Source organism: Neovison vison, chromosome 13 (assembly GCF_020171115.1).
Source record: "Neovison vison isolate M4711 chromosome 13, ASM_NN_V1, whole genome shotgun sequence".
NCBI classification, from domain to species: Eukaryota; Metazoa; Chordata; class Mammalia; order Carnivora; family Mustelidae; genus Neogale; species Neogale vison.
The window spans coordinates 104,565,184-104,581,768 of NC_058103.1; the positions used below are offsets into that span (position 1 = coordinate 104,565,184).

Here is a 16,585-nt window from a genome sequence, read left to right on the forward strand (position 1 = left end):
GCAGTTAGAACCTTTCTTCAAATTATGAATCAAAAATGATCCCGAGAGAGAAAAACTGGCTTAGCCCGAAGTCTAAAATACTGTTTTTAAAACCTCAAGAGTTGTAATGAGCACTGGGTGTTACAAGCCAGTAAGGAACCACGGAACACTACATCGAAAACTAATGATATACTGTATAGTGACTAACATAACATAACAAAACAAAACAAAAAAGTAAAAAATAAAAAAAAATAAAACCACAAGGAATATATGTAGTGAGGGAAGTAATAATGAAATTAATTGCGGGGAGTTACTGAGCATTTACTGTGGGTCAGTATTGCTCTCTGTATATTTATCATTTACCTATAGCACCCCCATCAGAGAGGTAGGAAGGAAGGCAGGTTCAGGAAGTGAATGAATTACTGCAAAGATTATGCCCTCAGAATCCCTAAAAGGCCAAAAGGCAAAATATAAATGAGGAACGACCTTCCCTCTCCCTTCCGTCTGTCCCCCTGCCACTCCTACCCCAGGGGAACTCAAGCTCCTGAGACATTAGACAGCTCAGAGCAAGATGGGGTCCTCAGAGGCTCTCCAGAGCACAGGAAGCCACCAACAAGGGAACCAGCCCCAAATGTGACCTTTCTCCAGAGGGCCCTTAGCAGACCTCTAACTTTTTTAAAAAGAGGAGCTCTGCAGGAGAGCACCAAAGAGGAAAAATACCAGGAAAAGAGTGCCTGGGCCTTTCTCGCAGCTACCAGAAAGTCAAGGTGAGGCTAAGTCCATCTTCTGCTGGAGCTTAGTGGGCAGTCCAACAACGACAGCTTCCAAAAGCAGGTGGTGAAGGGGCCAGTGGCCTTCTCTCAGTGGAGGGGAGCAGGGGAAAGGTCACTGAACAGGGGAGGAGAGGACAGATTCAGCCCTTGGAGGCTGTAGCTAACACGCTCATGAAGCAGAGCAGAGTCTTAGTTCGTGCACTTAGGACTCTCTCTCCCGGTGCTGCTTTGTTAAGAGAGCCCCCTTGCACAATGCTGGGAATGCCGTTTACCTCTGTGGACGCCTGAGGACGTGTCACAGCCAGCTGTGGATGCAGTTGTGGGGTGCAGGCAGAGCATACAAGCAACAGCCCCTGGCCGTAAACAGCGCAGGAGCCAGTGCCTAGATGCGTGTGCCTTCCTCCCCAAGGGACTCAGAATGGACAGTTCCTGATGTGGATGCTTACTCACTGCGTTTCTCCTGCTGCAAGCATGTAAATTGCCCCCTGGCTGAACTCTAGAACTCCAGAGACTCCTTTTGAATGGATACATTCATTCGGCAAACATTTATCATGTAGTCTACACTGCCCGATTGTGTGCTGGAGAGACCACATCCGTTGAGTAAAACACAGTCTGTGCCCTGGAAGAGAGGACAGGCTGGTAGGCTTGGGTTAACCAGGGTCTGTTTTCCTTCACCCAGGCCAGCATTTCCCCTGGAGCAGCTCACCTTGATCAGAAAGGAAGATTCCCAGGCCCTGCCACAGACCTGTTGAGACACAATCCGCGTCTTGAACCAGATCCTTGGGTGATTGTGGGGGAGGGCTCTCTGTTCATTAGTCCACTTAATAAGAGTGTTTTCTTAAGTTCGTGGTGCCCTGGGTCTCTGGATCCTTCTGGGTCTCCTTGTGGAAGCTCCACGTTACTATCCTCACTGTTCCCCATCTCCCAGCTACAGTGGGGCTTCTTCCGTTGGCAAATCTTGCAGTTTCATTATGATCCTTTTCTGTAGGAAGGTCCTTTGAAAGCCAACCCATTCCATTTCTCTCCTCTTCTGCAATGCAGTGGAGCATCTTTTTAGCTGTTACCGTCCTCCTTCCAGAGGCCATGGTGTGTGCTGGTGGGAACCAAGCAGGGGGGCACCTCGACATTTCCGAGTCTCCTTGGCTCAGGGAGAATCCCATCTTATAGGCTAGAAGTGGTGTATGGCATAAGGAGACACCTGGTGTTGACATTTATTTCCAGCAGGAGAGAGAGTTGGGTGTTTTGTCTTAGTTTTAAACCTGGCCTACAGTGTCTAAACATTAGCCCTCTGCCCCTAGAGCCATCCCAATTCAGCTTTATTCAGCCCTTCTTGGTGCTTTTTAGTCAGAGCAAATATCCCCCAGAGATGAGGCTTTCTGCCATGTCCTTTTTAAAGCATAGAGATGTGATGGAACAAAAAACCAAAAATTTATCAGTGGACATTTATACCAGTTGCCATTGCAAGAAGAATCTGTGGGTGTCAAAAATATTTCCAAACTGAGTATCTATTTCAAGTATGTGTTCTGGGGGGGGGTGGAAGCCTTCAGGGCAACGGAAGACGTGGGTGAGGCCTGTCAAATTGGTAGGAACAAGTTGATTCTATTAGATCTACCCCATGCTTAGAATTAGCACTTAATTTTAAGAAAGTCACAGTTTTGTGGATCCTAAAATTTGGGAGATCAGAAATCTGATGGGGTATTCCACACACCTTGGAGCCCGCCAGAGACAAGGATCTGGGACACATTAAGAAGCCATCATGGGCTTCCGTTTCCTCTGCCCCAGTGGAAGGGGCCCCCGTTGGGTTCAGAACTTACCTGGTTTCCCCTGGTACCTTAATCTGTTACACGCTTGAGTTTCTTTTGTAGAACAACTTTACAAAAAGGCTCCTAATTCAAGTTCGCCTAATGCAGTTTCCTTGGAGCCTATGTATATTAGCATCTTTTATGCCAGAGTGTCTTATAATGAGTTGTTTTTCTATTTCAGTAACCACATTTTATACTCCACCAGTCCTATAAACTCCCTCCTCCAGAATGAATCCACTGCAACTGAATTCGTTTCTGTCCTGAATGCTCCTAGAGCAAGACTTTGTCAGATAAGAAAGAATATATGGCTTCTGTCCACAGACTTCTAAAATGCTGGCATCATTTGTCAGAGTCCCTAGATGGGCCCTGAAATGTTATTTTGATAACACTGGAGTTGTGAAGACAAAAATGAGCTTGGCATCTCTCCTAGGTCAAGATGCGGCAGTAAGGGATAGGAACTGGGGGGAAAATGTATCTATGTATCCATCCTGCCTGATGTTTTGCGTGGGACCATTAGTGGCCAACTCCGAGCCTCTGCTACAAAGTTGGTCCTCCCTGATGCCCCATGAGCAAGCAGGCGAGTAAAAACATACCCTCATAGAACAGAGAGGCTGAGGTTTAGATCTGGTTTAGAGTCTGAATTCATGCCGCCATATGACCATGTCACAGCACTCTGCCTCCCTGAGCCTCAGTTTTCTCACTGTGAATACGAGAATGACTCTACAGTAGAATATTTGTTTTCCTCTTGCTCGGTGAGAATTAAACAAGGAACGTACATGGACATGCCTAACAAAGAACTTGGCACACAGTAGCTGCTGTTAAAAACATACTGCTGTTGTACAACATTGTGAATGTACTTAATGCCACTGCATGGTCCACTTAAAATTGGTTCAGAGGGTAAAGTTTATCTATCTTTTGGCACATAAAGAAAAGTATTGCTCTAGCTGACCATCATCGCAATGCCTGAAAGATAATAGCCCCATCTTCAACCTTCTATAACCAAAGGGGAACTTAACCCCGCTTGGGTTTATACAACGTGGGTGCTGAAGGGACCTGGAGGGCATCTAGTCTGACCGCCCCAGATGGTGAGGCTGCATCCCAGCCAGCCTGGGACCAAGGTCCTTGCACTTACCGCGCTTACCAGCGCTGCTCTCCAGCCTCCCGGCTTGTTCTGCCGGCATGGGACACAGTGCTGGTGAACTTGGAGCAGAGCCCTCACAGCCTGACAGCACCTGCATGGGGCGGTCAGTGTCCTTCCCCAGGTGGAGCCAGGCCCTAGACTACCGGGGGACTCTACCTCCACATCATGTCGCCTCAGCATCCTTCCCGCCTCTGGTGATCTGTGGTTGGTACAGAACTCTCCCCAGCCACAGAGATGGCAAATGCTTTGTCACGTTTGTTTTTACAAATACAAGAAAAATAAGGCTTTTCACAACTCCTAGTCACCTTTCCTTTCTTCAACCCAGTTTTTGAGCTTTAGGCTCTGGAAGAGTGTACCGCCTCCCACTCCTTGGGCTTTGATGAGGGATTATTTAAATTTTCGTTATTGATGCCAACAGGACCATTTGAGCATATTTTATTCACAGTGAATTTGTATCTGTTTAAAAACTCCGTTCTAGAAAAATAGTCTGTCTTGGAATTTCCTGACTGGAAATTGGTGTAGAATGCCACCGCTAGCAGCTTGTGCCTTTTAGAATCGAGGTAGTGGGAGGCAGCAGAAGGAGAGGCGTTTTGCCAGCTCTGGCCTTTCTACCTGGGTGTAGACAAAAAAGTCATAAACGGATGAAGAGCCAAGTGACCAAGCAGTAAGTAGTTTGGCAAAAAGCGCCCTTCGTGGATGCGAATGGCATGTGATGTCATTTTCTTCTGTTCTAGCAAGCAGACGAGACCCTGGACTTTGAAGAACAGATTTTGGAAGCTGCTAAGTCCATTGCTGCCGCCACAAGTGCCCTGGTCAAGTCGGCCTCTGCAGCCCAGAGGGAGCTTGTGGCCCAAGGAAAGGTAGGTGAACCGCGCTGGCCAGCTGCTGGGACATTCGGACAGTGTGAGTCTCTGAGGACCAAAGAGAAGGCCTGTGGCCTGGCCCCCCGGGCAACCATTGCTGAGCCTTCCCTCCCTGAACTGCCCATGTCTGCCCCACTGAAAACTCTGTTTGCTTAAACCTGACATCCAGAATGAAGGGTTTGGCTTCTGGGCCAATCATCTGCTTCTTGTTAAAGAAAGCATCCCGTTCCAGGCAGCGATCAGGCCCTGAACAAGACATTTATAGTCCCACTGTATATGAAGCTATTTAAAAATGTAAACTATCATATTTTCCTAGTGGATGGCTCTGGGAGCACCAGAGTCGGGGGCGGCATAATACAGTTTTCCATCTCCAACGACTCAGTCCGTACTTCAGGGCTCTGGCAAAATGCTGTCCAACTCTGCCCCTAGCATTTTCCTGAGCCCGTTGTTCAAAAGGCCAATCTGGTTTTAAAACCTGAGGTTTCTTTGATGGGCCTGACCCCCAGTCATCTATTCCATCTGCATTAGCATGAAAGCATAGTTCTCTTTCGGTGACCCGAGGATTAATAGTATATTAGACTAATGCTGGGTGTGGGAGGATCTCCCAGTTTAAAATATTCCTCGTGTTGTTCCCATACACCGTGGAATTTGACTTCATCCAAACTGCATCTTGTGGAGAACCTCTCAGATCTGGAGGCACTACAGAAATCCTGTCAGGCTGTGGCTTTGGGGATTTTTGGTCACTGTAATTGTCAAATACTTCTGTTTGATATTAAAAGGCTTTTGCCGTCCATGTACAAGTAGACAAATATGATGGTGCCTTGACCTCACAGCTTGTAATACGGGCAGGAAGTTATGTCCAACCAGTGGCCATCCGTCTTCCTCCACGAAGCCTCCTGTGAGCTAAAGTTTGTCCCAATTCAACCCACGTACCACGGCTCCTCTTTCTAAGCTATTGTGTGCTGTATTGTTTGCTATTATATATATAATATATATAACGTGTGTATGTTTGTTATTATATATATAACATATCTATGTTTGTCTCTCCACTGGCATGCAGTCTACCCCTCCGTGCTTCTCCCTTATGCCCTGTAGATGCAGCAGAGGGCTGACCTCACCTAAGTACTTATTGACCAATCAGTATGTAAAGACTAAAAATGGATCATTGAGAAGAATATCCTACCTAAAAATTCCAGTACCTTGATAAAGGGCCAACTGTGAGCCAAATTGCTAGGTTCTAAGAGAACCTAACTTGCTTATATTTTTGTTGAATATATTCAGGCATTTAGAAGGTTGGTAAAGGTGGTTCCACAGGACTAGGGTGAACTATAGGCTTATAGACAGGACCTTGGGGTTTTACCTGATGTTCACGGAGCCTTGGTATGGTGCCTAATAATTGACAGATCCCTAATTCCATCTTCAAATTGAGGTACTCCCTCTGACCTCTCCAGGCACCTCCCACCCTGTAAAGGTTTTCCCTCCCAAAGCTGTTCCCTCTGCATCTGGACAGATGATTGGACAGCTTGTTGATGTAATTTCTAAATAGAAACAGAGATCATCTTAACGTCCAGCTTCCTACTTCTCTCCTGACCCCTGACAAAATAGTCTGTATTTCCTTAAGGCAAGGGTCTGCCATCAACTGCACTGAAGGAAAGGCACCAGCTATTTCCCCCACTCCCACCCCGCCCCATCACCTGCCAGAAAGTCACAGTGTGGCTTTAGGGTCAGCAATCAGGAGAGATGTAAGTTTCCCTTAGCCCTTGAAAGAAGAGGCCTCCATGGCTCCTATGTTTGAAATGGAGAAAGGTCAGCAGAGGAAAGAAGCATAGGAGGACAGCCCTGATCCCTCATTCCTGAGCAGCTGGCCCAGAAACGCTCTACCTAGCAACAAAATGGTGGCCATTCTGAGTGTTTCAGATGAAGACCCCGGGGCCCAGAGGGACCCCCGCCGGGATGTGCAGCAACAGACTTGGAGGGACAGAAATGGTGTCCCATTCTCATTCAGTTGGTGCTGTGTGTCTGATGAGATGTTTTCCTCTCTAGTTCCAGGGTGAGGTAGAGTCTGAGAGGCTGCAGGTCCCTCTGCACCTCCCAGCGCTCATTACAGATTTCTACCCTCCACTCTCTAGGTGGGCTCCATCCCCGCCAATGCTGCCGATGATGGACAGTGGTCCCAGGGGCTGATTTCTGCCGTGAGTCACCTTTTCCTTCCTTCCTGTTTGCTTTTTGGATCCCCGGAGGGAGGTTTGGGCCATGGGTCACTTCTCTACTGACTGTCCCCAGGCCCGGATGGTGGCAGCTGCAACCAGCAGTCTCTGTGAGGCGGCCAATGCCTCCGTTCAGGGGCATGCCAGTGAGGAGAAGCTCATCTCATCTGCCAAGCAGGTCGCTGCTTCTACGGCTCAGCTGCTTGTGGCCTGCAAGGTGAAGGCCGACCAGGACTCAGAGGCCATGAGGCGGCTACAGGTAATGGTCACTGATGCTGGTGGGAAAATACTCCTGTTGGAGCGGGTAAGTGTCTCCAAAGGGGACAGTCTCACTTCCTTGGCATGACCCACCAGGCCTTCCATCAGCAACTCTGTCCCACGTTTCTCATTTTCTACCCAGTACAGCCATGCATCCTACACCTGCCCCAGCAAACTGACATTCTCCATGTGTGCCTCTGGTCTCATGCCTTGGGGCCCTCGCTCACCCAGAATGTCCTGGCCCTCGCCACCAGCCCCACCTGGTGATCTCCTGCTTGTTCTTTGTGACTCATCTCAAAGAATGAGGGCTTCTGGGAAGCCCTCCCTGACTGCTGTGTGTTGAGCAGTTGTTCCCTCCTCTCTCCTGCCAGAGTACTTGGCCAGACTGCTTTTATGGCTCCTGTCACTGGGGACCGCCACGTTTATCTTTAGAAGCCTTTGACAAGGCCATGAATTTCTTAGGTGCAGGTACCGCGTCTTTATCTGCACATCTCTCACATCTGAGGCGGCACCTGTTCCAGTAGGGGCCCTCATTCCCTGTTTGTGAAAGAAAGGAGGAAAAGGACTGAGAAATTTCTAGAAGACTGTGGCTGAGGTTTCCCAGAGCCCAGAGAATGTGCTCATGATGAAAGTTATAATCGAATCCCTCCCAGTGCATATGAGTTTCCCTGATTTTTTTTTTTAAGATTCCATTTATTTATTTGACAGACAGAGATCACAAGTAGGCAGAGAGGCAGGCAGAGAGAGAGGGAGGAAGCAGGCTCCCCGCTGAGCAGAGAGCCCGATGCGGGGCTTGATCCCAGGACCCTGGGATCATGACCTGAGCCGAAGGCAGAGGCTTAATCCACTGAGCCCAGGCGCCCCTTTCCTGATTGTTTTAATTACAGAAGTGTTTTAAACACAGAGAAGGAAATGTTTGGATGAAAAAAAAAAATCACAGAGGCTCAACCTCTTCACATGTCAAATGTTACCGTTTTTTTTTCTTCCTGTTTCTATGTCTATACAAAATAACTGTCTGCTTGTCATCATAGCAAGAGACATTCTGCTTTTTTTTCATGTAACGTTTTATCATACATAGCTTTTTATTTGAAGAAAAGGCTTCATAATTTCTCTATGTAAAGCTAACTGGTCCATGCTCCATGAGTCTCATTTTTGATGATTGCATGATACTACATCACCTGATTATGCCACAATTTCCTTATACTATGGACATTTTGTTTCCAATTTTCTAGATTTCCTTGATATTAGAAGTGTTAGAATGCAGACTATCTATATGGATGAAAAAATTTTTATATGTCATGAATAAAATCATAAATGGCAGAAATTTTTGGACAATTTCACCGACATTTGGGACTCTCATTTCATTTTGAAAGTCCCGAAGTGTGTTTCTGATGCTCGGTCCTCCTGAGTCTCCCTCACCCACCTCCCTTTCCATAATTCAACTCCTGGGATAAACCCAGGGGGGAAATGGGGAGTTACATGTCAGTGAATGTGTGGCTTGGGGACTTGAGGAACACTTCTGGGGAAAACATCCTGAGTTAAGGGAGACCTGGGTGCAGGTCCTGCCTCTGCCATGTATTAAGTTCATGGCCCAGAGAGCTGGGCCTTTATCCGCCTCAGCCGTGGAATAAGGATAGAGATGCCCACACTGGCTCTTATGAAGGTCAAGAGATGTGAACATACTTATGTGAGTCCCGAGGACTTACATGAACAAAGCACAGTCACTCTCCTTGTCATCGTTACCGATGTAACTGGGTACTGCAGTGTCACCTCTGAGCCCCTTGCTGTGACCCAGAGATTCTCCGGGACCACCCTGATCTGTATCTGAATCCCCGCTCTGTAACATACTAGCTGCAGGGTCTCGGAGAAATAACTCAATCCATTTGCTATATCAGGTAACTACAACGGTGACCTCTGACCTCATAAAGCTATTTTGAGAATGAACTTGTCATATATTAATTGGCATTTCCTTCCCTTCTAGTACAAGCCCTCGTGGTCTCCATGGGTCACTTTAAATCACCCACCAGATGAGCTAGTCACTTTGACAAGAACTCAACTTTCTGATAGCTCATCCCCGTGCACAAGTCCTTGACTCTGAGGGGGACTGGGCAAGGACTATGGGAGGCTTAATGAAGCCTGGACCACCATTAAAAGAAAATTTCAAACCTCAGGGGGCAGAGGACAAATCCACAGAGCCATGCTTCATGCTCATTAAGAGTAAGCCATTGTGGGCTGTAGCTCTTATGAAAGATCTAGACTTCACATTGGAAAGCTTTTCTTTACCTGTCTCTAGCAATGGCCTGGAGCCCCGCTGTGCCTCTAAAAATGTACCTGTCTTTGGGGGCCCTAGTTACTGTGGAGCTCCCAGCACCCCCGTGCAGGGTGAGGCTGTGCTTTCCTACCCTTCATTCCCTCAAGAAGCATTCAGTGGGTGCCAGCCCTGGGCACCCATTGTGCCAGCTGCTAGGGAGGCAAAGACAAAAGACATGGCCTCTGTCCCTGAGTTATTCACTGTCCAAGAGGGAGAGGGGTACAGGTGTGGGAGAGGCCACACAGAAGCATGCACAGAGCACTCTGGGAGCGCTGTGGGGAGCTGTGGGTAAGACCACAGCAGACAGAGAAAGTGCTATGTGAGCCAAGACTTTGCGTTTGTCTTAATTGGTTGGGGCAGAGGGAGGTAGTGTTCTAGACCACGGAGATGAGCCCTGGGCATGCTTCTGTTAACACACATTTCACACTGGTACAGTCATCTGTTTTCATAAGTAAAATCCCCCCTCAGAAATCTGTGTTCCTTGGGAGCCAGGAACTGGATCTCATTTCTCTGTGAATGACCTAAGGTTAGGTAGGTGCCAGTGTTGGTGAAATCGGTGGACGGCTAGACAGACATATGGATTCTAACGACAGAGAAATTCTGTATTATCATTGGATGATAGGAAGATAAATTGATTCCATGAACTGTACTTTCATGTCTGTTCTTGCTGAATCCAAATTGGCTGTTTCTAATGATATATGTTTTTTTCCTCCCTCTCCAGGCAGCAGGAAATGCTGTGAAAAGAGCCTCAGATAATCTTGTTCGTGCAGCCCAGAAGGCAGCATTTGGCAAAGCTGATGATGATGATGTTGTAGTGAAAACAAAGTTTGTAGGGGGCATTGCTCAGGTTTGTGATTAAATCCAGACATGTTTACTCCAGAGATGGGCATGGTGTTCTAACAGAGATACAAAATACCAATAGCTTAAACAGGATGGAGATATTGCTCCTTTGTGAAACAGTCTGGGTGTAAGCAGTCTATCAATGGTGTGCTGATTTCTTTGTATCTGAGCCCCAGGCTCCATCTGCCTTATTACCCCACCATCCCTGAGATGTTGCCTTGGCCAGTTGGCCCAACTTGGGTTAGTAACCACCCTTGCTTCCTCTCACATGCCATTGGTCAGGCCTTAGTCACATGCCCAACCAACCCAGCTGCAAAAGATGCTGGGAAATGTAGTATTATTTCCTGAGGAGCCCTGTGCCCAGCCCAGATCAGGGATTCTGTTATAGAAAAGGGGAAGAAGAGAAGTTGGAAGACAATAGTATTATCATTTAAATAAAATGATGGATTTGGAGCTTCTACCCCACTCCAGGTAGTTGGTTCTACAGAGAGAATGAATGGTAACCCCATAACAGAACTTATATAAGGATAAATGGGCCTGTGGCCTATAAGGATTACATTCTTGAGCATAGTAGTGAGGAACAAACTTGAGGAAATTAAGCCTGTAGTTTGGGGTATGTGTTAATATAAATCCATTATACAAGAATGGTTTTCTTTGCTTGCTGGAGGGGAGGTGGGCGGGAGAGATGGCGTGGCTGAGTGATGGACATTGGGGAGGGTATGTGCTAAAAAAAGAACGGTTTCCTTTTTTTTTTTTTTAAGATTTATTTTTTAAGATTTTATTTATTTATTTAACAGAGAGAGAGCACAAGTAGAGGGAGTGGCAGGCAGAGAGAGAGGCGGAAGCAGGTTCCTGCTGAACAGGGAGCCCGATGCGGGACTCGATTCCAGGATGCTGAGATCATGACCTGAGTCAAAGGCAGATGCCTAACTGACTGAGCCATCCAGGCGCCCCTTTTTAAGATTTTTATTTATTTATTTTTGTGAGAGAGTGAGAGTGAGCACCAGTTTGGGGGAAGGGCAGAGGGAGAAGCAGTCTCCCCGCTGAGCAGGGAGCCTGATGCAGAACTTGATTCCAGGACCCTGAGATCATGACCCAAGGTGAAGGCAGATGGTTAACCAGCTGAGCCACCCAGGTGCCCAAGATTGATTTTCTTATCATACCAGGAAGTTACTCCTCCCCATGCCTTTCTTAGCCCTTCTTGAACCATTCCCTATGTTTCAAAATACACTGGATGTATTTCTTTCAGAATCTCTTCCTTGATACACTAGTTCCTTGAGAAGTTCCACAAAGAAGGGTTGCTGATCAAATAAGTGTGGGAAATCCTGCCCTCTTCACCTCCACCTCAGACTATCACAGTGATCATGAGCCTAGGAAGGGCTCCCAAAGGGCCCACAGGAAGGAAATCTATCCGCTTTCTTGAACACAAACTTAACTTTCTTCACCTGATATCTATTAACCAATATTCCTAAGATCAAATCTTAGAAGCATGAAACAAATATATGAACACTGTCACATGGTTAAGGACTCCAGCTTTAGCTTCAAGAACACTTGGCCAGGTCCTGCTCCACCAACTGGGTGTTCAGGGAAGTGGACCCACGTCTCTCAGCTTCAGTTTCCTCATTGGAAAAATGGGACCCTTGATAGGGACGACTTCACCGTGTTGCAGGGAAGACAATAGAATATTCCACGTGAAGTGCTTTACACCGGCACCTGGTACATAGTAGGGGTGCAGTAGATGTGTGCTATTAAATCAGTGGCCAGGAGTCAGCTTATTTTCATGGGTCATTGGTCTCAAAACCCAGAATATGGCCCAGAAGCTGGTCTCCAGAGCTAAGATACTTACTTCCTCCCGGTATCTTGCTGTGTCATCCTAAAGTGGAGGCTGTGAGCGCTCATGGGACAGGCAGTGGAGTGGGGGAGGGTGACTTCCTGGAAGGCTTTAGATCCATCCAGCTTGTTGCTTTCCTTCTAGATCATTGCCGCTCAGGAGGAAATGTTGAAAAAAGAACGCGAACTGGAAGAAGCAAGGAAAAAACTGGCCCAGATCCGCCAACAACAGTATAAATTCCTACCCACTGAGCTGAGGGAGGATGAAGGATAAGGCCAGAACCAAGATGGCGTGCCCCAGGGGAGAGCCCTGCAAGAGCTGGACAGACAGTGTTCCTGAGAGGCTGGGCACTTGCCTGGAAACTGCCTGCCTCCCCCTGGGGCCAACCCAGAGCTAAGTGCTCATTCTCACGTCTCTGTCCTGTAGGGCACCGGCTGCATGATCGTGATGTCACACGGTACAGTGTCCCACCCACAGCTCCTTCGCCACCTCCCCTCATGTCTCACCGTATCTCAGGAGAGAGGGACACACGTTTCGTGAACTGTTACCAAAAAAGAGAAGTCAGTATTATGTCGTTCTCAGACACTTTTGCTTGTTGTCAGTCCTTCTCTAGGCCCCACTCCTGGGCCTTCTGTGAAATCTTAAGAGGAAAAAAAGAATGGCTTGGGGAAAATCACTGATGTCCTAGATGTTATTCTCCCTATCAGGAGAAGATGGAAGTTGGAGCTGGACACGGTAAATAAAAGCCAGAAATGTAAACCAGTGTGGACTCCAGGAGGGCAACTCAGGTCCTTCTGTGTCTCAAGCACTGGCTCCCCCAGAGGGTGGAGAATTCCTGCTCCCATTTGCACGCTTTCTTGCCTCAGTGTGTAAGCTCCTTGTACAATCTAGACCCGTCTTGTATTCTGTGGCCCAGAAAATCGAACGATGATTTTTTTTTTCCTCCGTAATCCAAAGGGCAGGAGTACAGGGGACTGCCAGGGCTTGGTGAGCGGGGGCTGTAATAAAACGTGTGGGCTCCTTCCTCTGCAGAGCTGTTTCCGTTCGTACAAGTCTGCCCACACAAACCCGCCGCCTCCAGGTGACAGTCCTCCAAAGCATTCGAGGTGGGGATTCAGCTAGAATAAAGCCATTCTGTGCTGACTCCCCCTTCCCGGTCCTCCATTGGCTTCTCTGCTTTCCCAAAATGGTTAGATTTCAGGATTGCAAGGCATCTCTTTCAAAATCCGTCGCCTGTCCTACAACCCAAAGTGGACCTTTTTTCTGTGTCTCAGTATGCTTAAACTCTGGATGCATCCTACAATCCATGTGAACCTTTAACAAGACAGTTGTGCTGACCAGTGCATCTTACAAGTAAAAGCATGTGGTATTTCCAGAGTCTGTCTTCTGGATGCCACCCTTGAGGATTTTGCTTCCCACCCCCTTCTCTCTTTTTTGTTCTCCTTTCAGAGCCCTTTCCTTAAAAGGGCATTGTAAGACCTTGAATTTACCTTTCATCTGAGCCTTTAATCAAGACAGTACATGAAGGACAAATAGCTTGTGTAATAGATCCTAATGCCAGGTAGCAAGTGTTTTTGAGAGAATTCTTGAGGGGAAGACAGTGGGGATGGAGGCGCCTGAGGGGAAGGCAGTGGGATGGAGGTACGTGGGTTTTGAAGACAGCCATTCTCCACTGCCCTGTAGTAACGTGGTGCCCCATCTCCTGTGCCATCCACAGTATGGCTTCTGGATTCCACCCAGGGTAAAAGTGGGTGCTCTAATCCTCCAACATGGGCCTGCTTTAGTAGACTCTAGCCCATGTCATAGTTGTAAATTTTAATGAAACTTGTGACCATGTCCCATATATATGAGAGACTTCTGAGTGCTACACAGAATTTCTTTTCCAGACAAGTAGGAAGTTAGAGGAAATACAGTGCAAATAACAAGCAAGTGGAGAGAGGATATAGGGCACTGGGGGAGATGGAGGCCCCAGCTCTGAAGAGGAGGGAGCAGCAGAGCCCTGGCCTCTCAGGGAGAATCTAGCACACTCTGGGCTTTCCCTGAACATAGCTAGTACAACCCTTCATCCCTGCCCTGGGCTGCAGCCCCGCACCCCTCAGAATGAAAGCTGAGGGACCCATGGACAAGGGGTGGGGGTCTCCCCAAGAGACATTCCATGGGCAGACACAGGGTGCTTTTGGAGGCCATTCTCAAACCGGAAGGCTCAGAGTCAAGGTGTGTTAATGGCCTTGTGTAGCAGGACCTGGGAAGCCCCTCCATGGCCCACCCTCACCATATTTTCTTCCAGACTCTGTATGTGCTTCTCCCCTGTCCATGTCCCATGTCACTTCCTGACATCCCAGGAGCCAGGCGGGGATGGGCAGTGAGTTCTCTCTACCCCAGAGTTGTTGAAAATCTCTATTGCTTTTGATACAGAAAGTCCTCCAGAGACAGGCCAGTAGAAAGGCCTGTCCTTGACAACTTGAGAGAACAGGCGTGGATCAAAATTTATTTTTATAGGACCTGTATGCATAAGCGCCTGTCTCAAGGGTTCTGCTGCTAGGAGCTTGGAGAAGCTGGTTCCTGGTATCGCCAGGCACGGTGCGGGTTTTTTCCTTGTCCACATTGCATACGTGTATGTGAATGGCCTCACAGCTGCCTTGCTCTTTTCCCATTTCATCAAATGGTTGAAAGACTGTGTTATTTCATAGGCACGTGACCCCCAAATGGCATGAAAGAGGCTTCTGGCTCTTCAAAAGGAGGTAATGCAGATAGGAGTTGCATATGGGGTGCAAGCTTTTATTTAGGGGCATCTAACAAGAGGATGGTTTCAAGGTAAAAATTGTCCCAGCCTGGAGCATAGAAATGCTTCTCTCCCTGTCAAGGGAGAGGAGGTGAGTGCCCCAGGAGGGGAACTGACACTGGGCTTCAAAACCTCCAGCTGAGCTTCGTGTTCAGAAATTTCTATCTCGGAAGGTCAAAAAAGGAACCAGAACTGACCTCAGAACCGCTCAGTGATGTGGGAGTTTGGATTTTGCTTGGTGCTGTGTTTCAGAAGGCTTTGGGTAAGGATGCTTGAAGCCGCATTCAGTTAAGGACCCTTGCTCAAACTCTGCCGGTGTCCCAGCAGGTGTGGCGGGGGGTGGTCGGCGTGAGCGGTACCACGAGGCCTGGGCAGCTGTGCAGTCAGGTGTCCTGGACCCTCTGGCCACCCACAGAGGAGCCACCTGAACCACAGCAAATGCTTTATTGCGGAAAACTCTTCAGGCTTCTCAGAGGCTTTCCCTCTGTGTTTTCTGGGTGTTTCTTCAGTCCGTGAGTTTCTTGTAACCAAAGCCCATTCCTCATTTATCCATGTATAAATACCAAAATTCACCACGCCCCAGGAGAGTGAACCCCACCACCAAAGCCATCCCTGGGCCAAAGGAAACCAGGCTGAAGGGACAGGTATTCGCCTCCTCAGTGGCGAACCCCCACTTCTCCCCCAGCTCTGAGGTTCTGGACTGTGGCAGGGCCTCTGGGGGTTCTGGCCTTGAAGCCCCAGCACAGACTATGAGCATGTTCAGTTCTCGGACCCCTGGAGAAATTGTCCCCTCTGCCAGTCAAGGGAGTAGCCACCTCTGAGACTCCGAGGGGAACCAAGAAGTTGGGGGCAAACGTTCCCTTCAGGTGAAGAAGCGAGCATTCAGAAACTCGAAGAGTTTATCAGCTGTTCTAGGGGTTCGGGGACCAAATCCCCAAGGTCTCTTCCGGGTGTTGGCTTCAGTAGGTGGCCTCAGGGGGAAGGTGTCTTCCCCCATAAGGTCCCCAAGTCCCTGAGACTACTGCTCCATCTCCCTGAGCATCTGCTTGCTGTTGATGGTCATTAGGAACAGGCACGTGACAGAGCTTCTGTTGAAAAAAAAGAAAAAAAAAAAAAGATGGAGAGACATTTCTTTTCTGGAAAAGAGATTGGGATCTGGCCTTCCTCCCAGCCCTCCAATAAGCCACCACGTCTCAGTCACCCTGTCAGCGTCGACACCTCCTGGTTCCACAGAGCATGAGGCTGGGTTTCACTCAGCCACCTTCTAACCTGGCTGCAAAATCTAGAAGCAAACAGGAAAGTTAAGCTCTGCCCTGTGTCCTAATGTCTTTATTGATCTGGTCGCATAAATTATTATTTTTTAATTCACCAGAAATAAACTTTGAAAGGAATGAACCTGTGTGAGAGTCTCCTGGGAATGGGGGACAGGTGGGGGAGGGGGAGCAAAATGTGTTCTTGTCCTGGGAGAGAAACTCCACAACCCCGCGCTTACCTGCCGTTTGTTAGAGGAAACGTATGTGCACACGTGACAGAGGCAAAGCCACAGGGACCTTGGGCTCCATATAGCTTTGCTGACTCCAGAGAAAATTCAGAGAAATAGGCCGTGCGTAGCAAGATGCGTGATTTTCCTCTGAAAGAAGCAGGCCTCCTGGACCATCAGCCTGGGGCTTGCTGACCATGGGTGTTACCGCACTGGAAGGTTGCACAGCTAAATACAGGGTCAGTATATATGTTGCTCTCCTGCTCTGACAGGGACCTGACCCCGGGAGATCGGCCTCCCCTTAGCCGGCACAGAGAT

At 48.2% G+C, this 16,585-nt stretch overlaps 1 protein-coding gene across 4 annotated transcripts in view; it reads left to right on the plus strand.

Moving 5' to 3' along the window:
• Positions 1–16,178, plus strand: part of TLN2 (talin 2) — a 428,022-nt gene extending 411,844 nt beyond the window's left edge. For 3 of the 4 annotated variants that reach the window (XM_044230578.1, XM_044230581.1, XM_044230579.1), the window contains 5 exons: positions 4,430–4,555; positions 6,688–6,750; positions 6,842–7,069; positions 10,056–10,181; positions 12,150–16,178. In XM_044230578.1, the coding sequence (XP_044086513.1) occupies positions 4,430–4,555; positions 6,688–6,750; positions 6,842–7,069; positions 10,056–10,181; positions 12,150–12,278 (672 nt within the window). In that variant the 3' untranslated portion in view covers positions 12,279–16,178. The remainder of the gene's footprint in view (positions 1–4,429; positions 4,556–6,687; positions 6,751–6,841; positions 7,070–10,055; positions 10,182–12,149) is intronic. The other variant, XM_044230582.1, reaches the window with a different exon arrangement.
• The last annotated feature ends 407 nt before the right edge of the window (positions 16,179–16,585 follow it).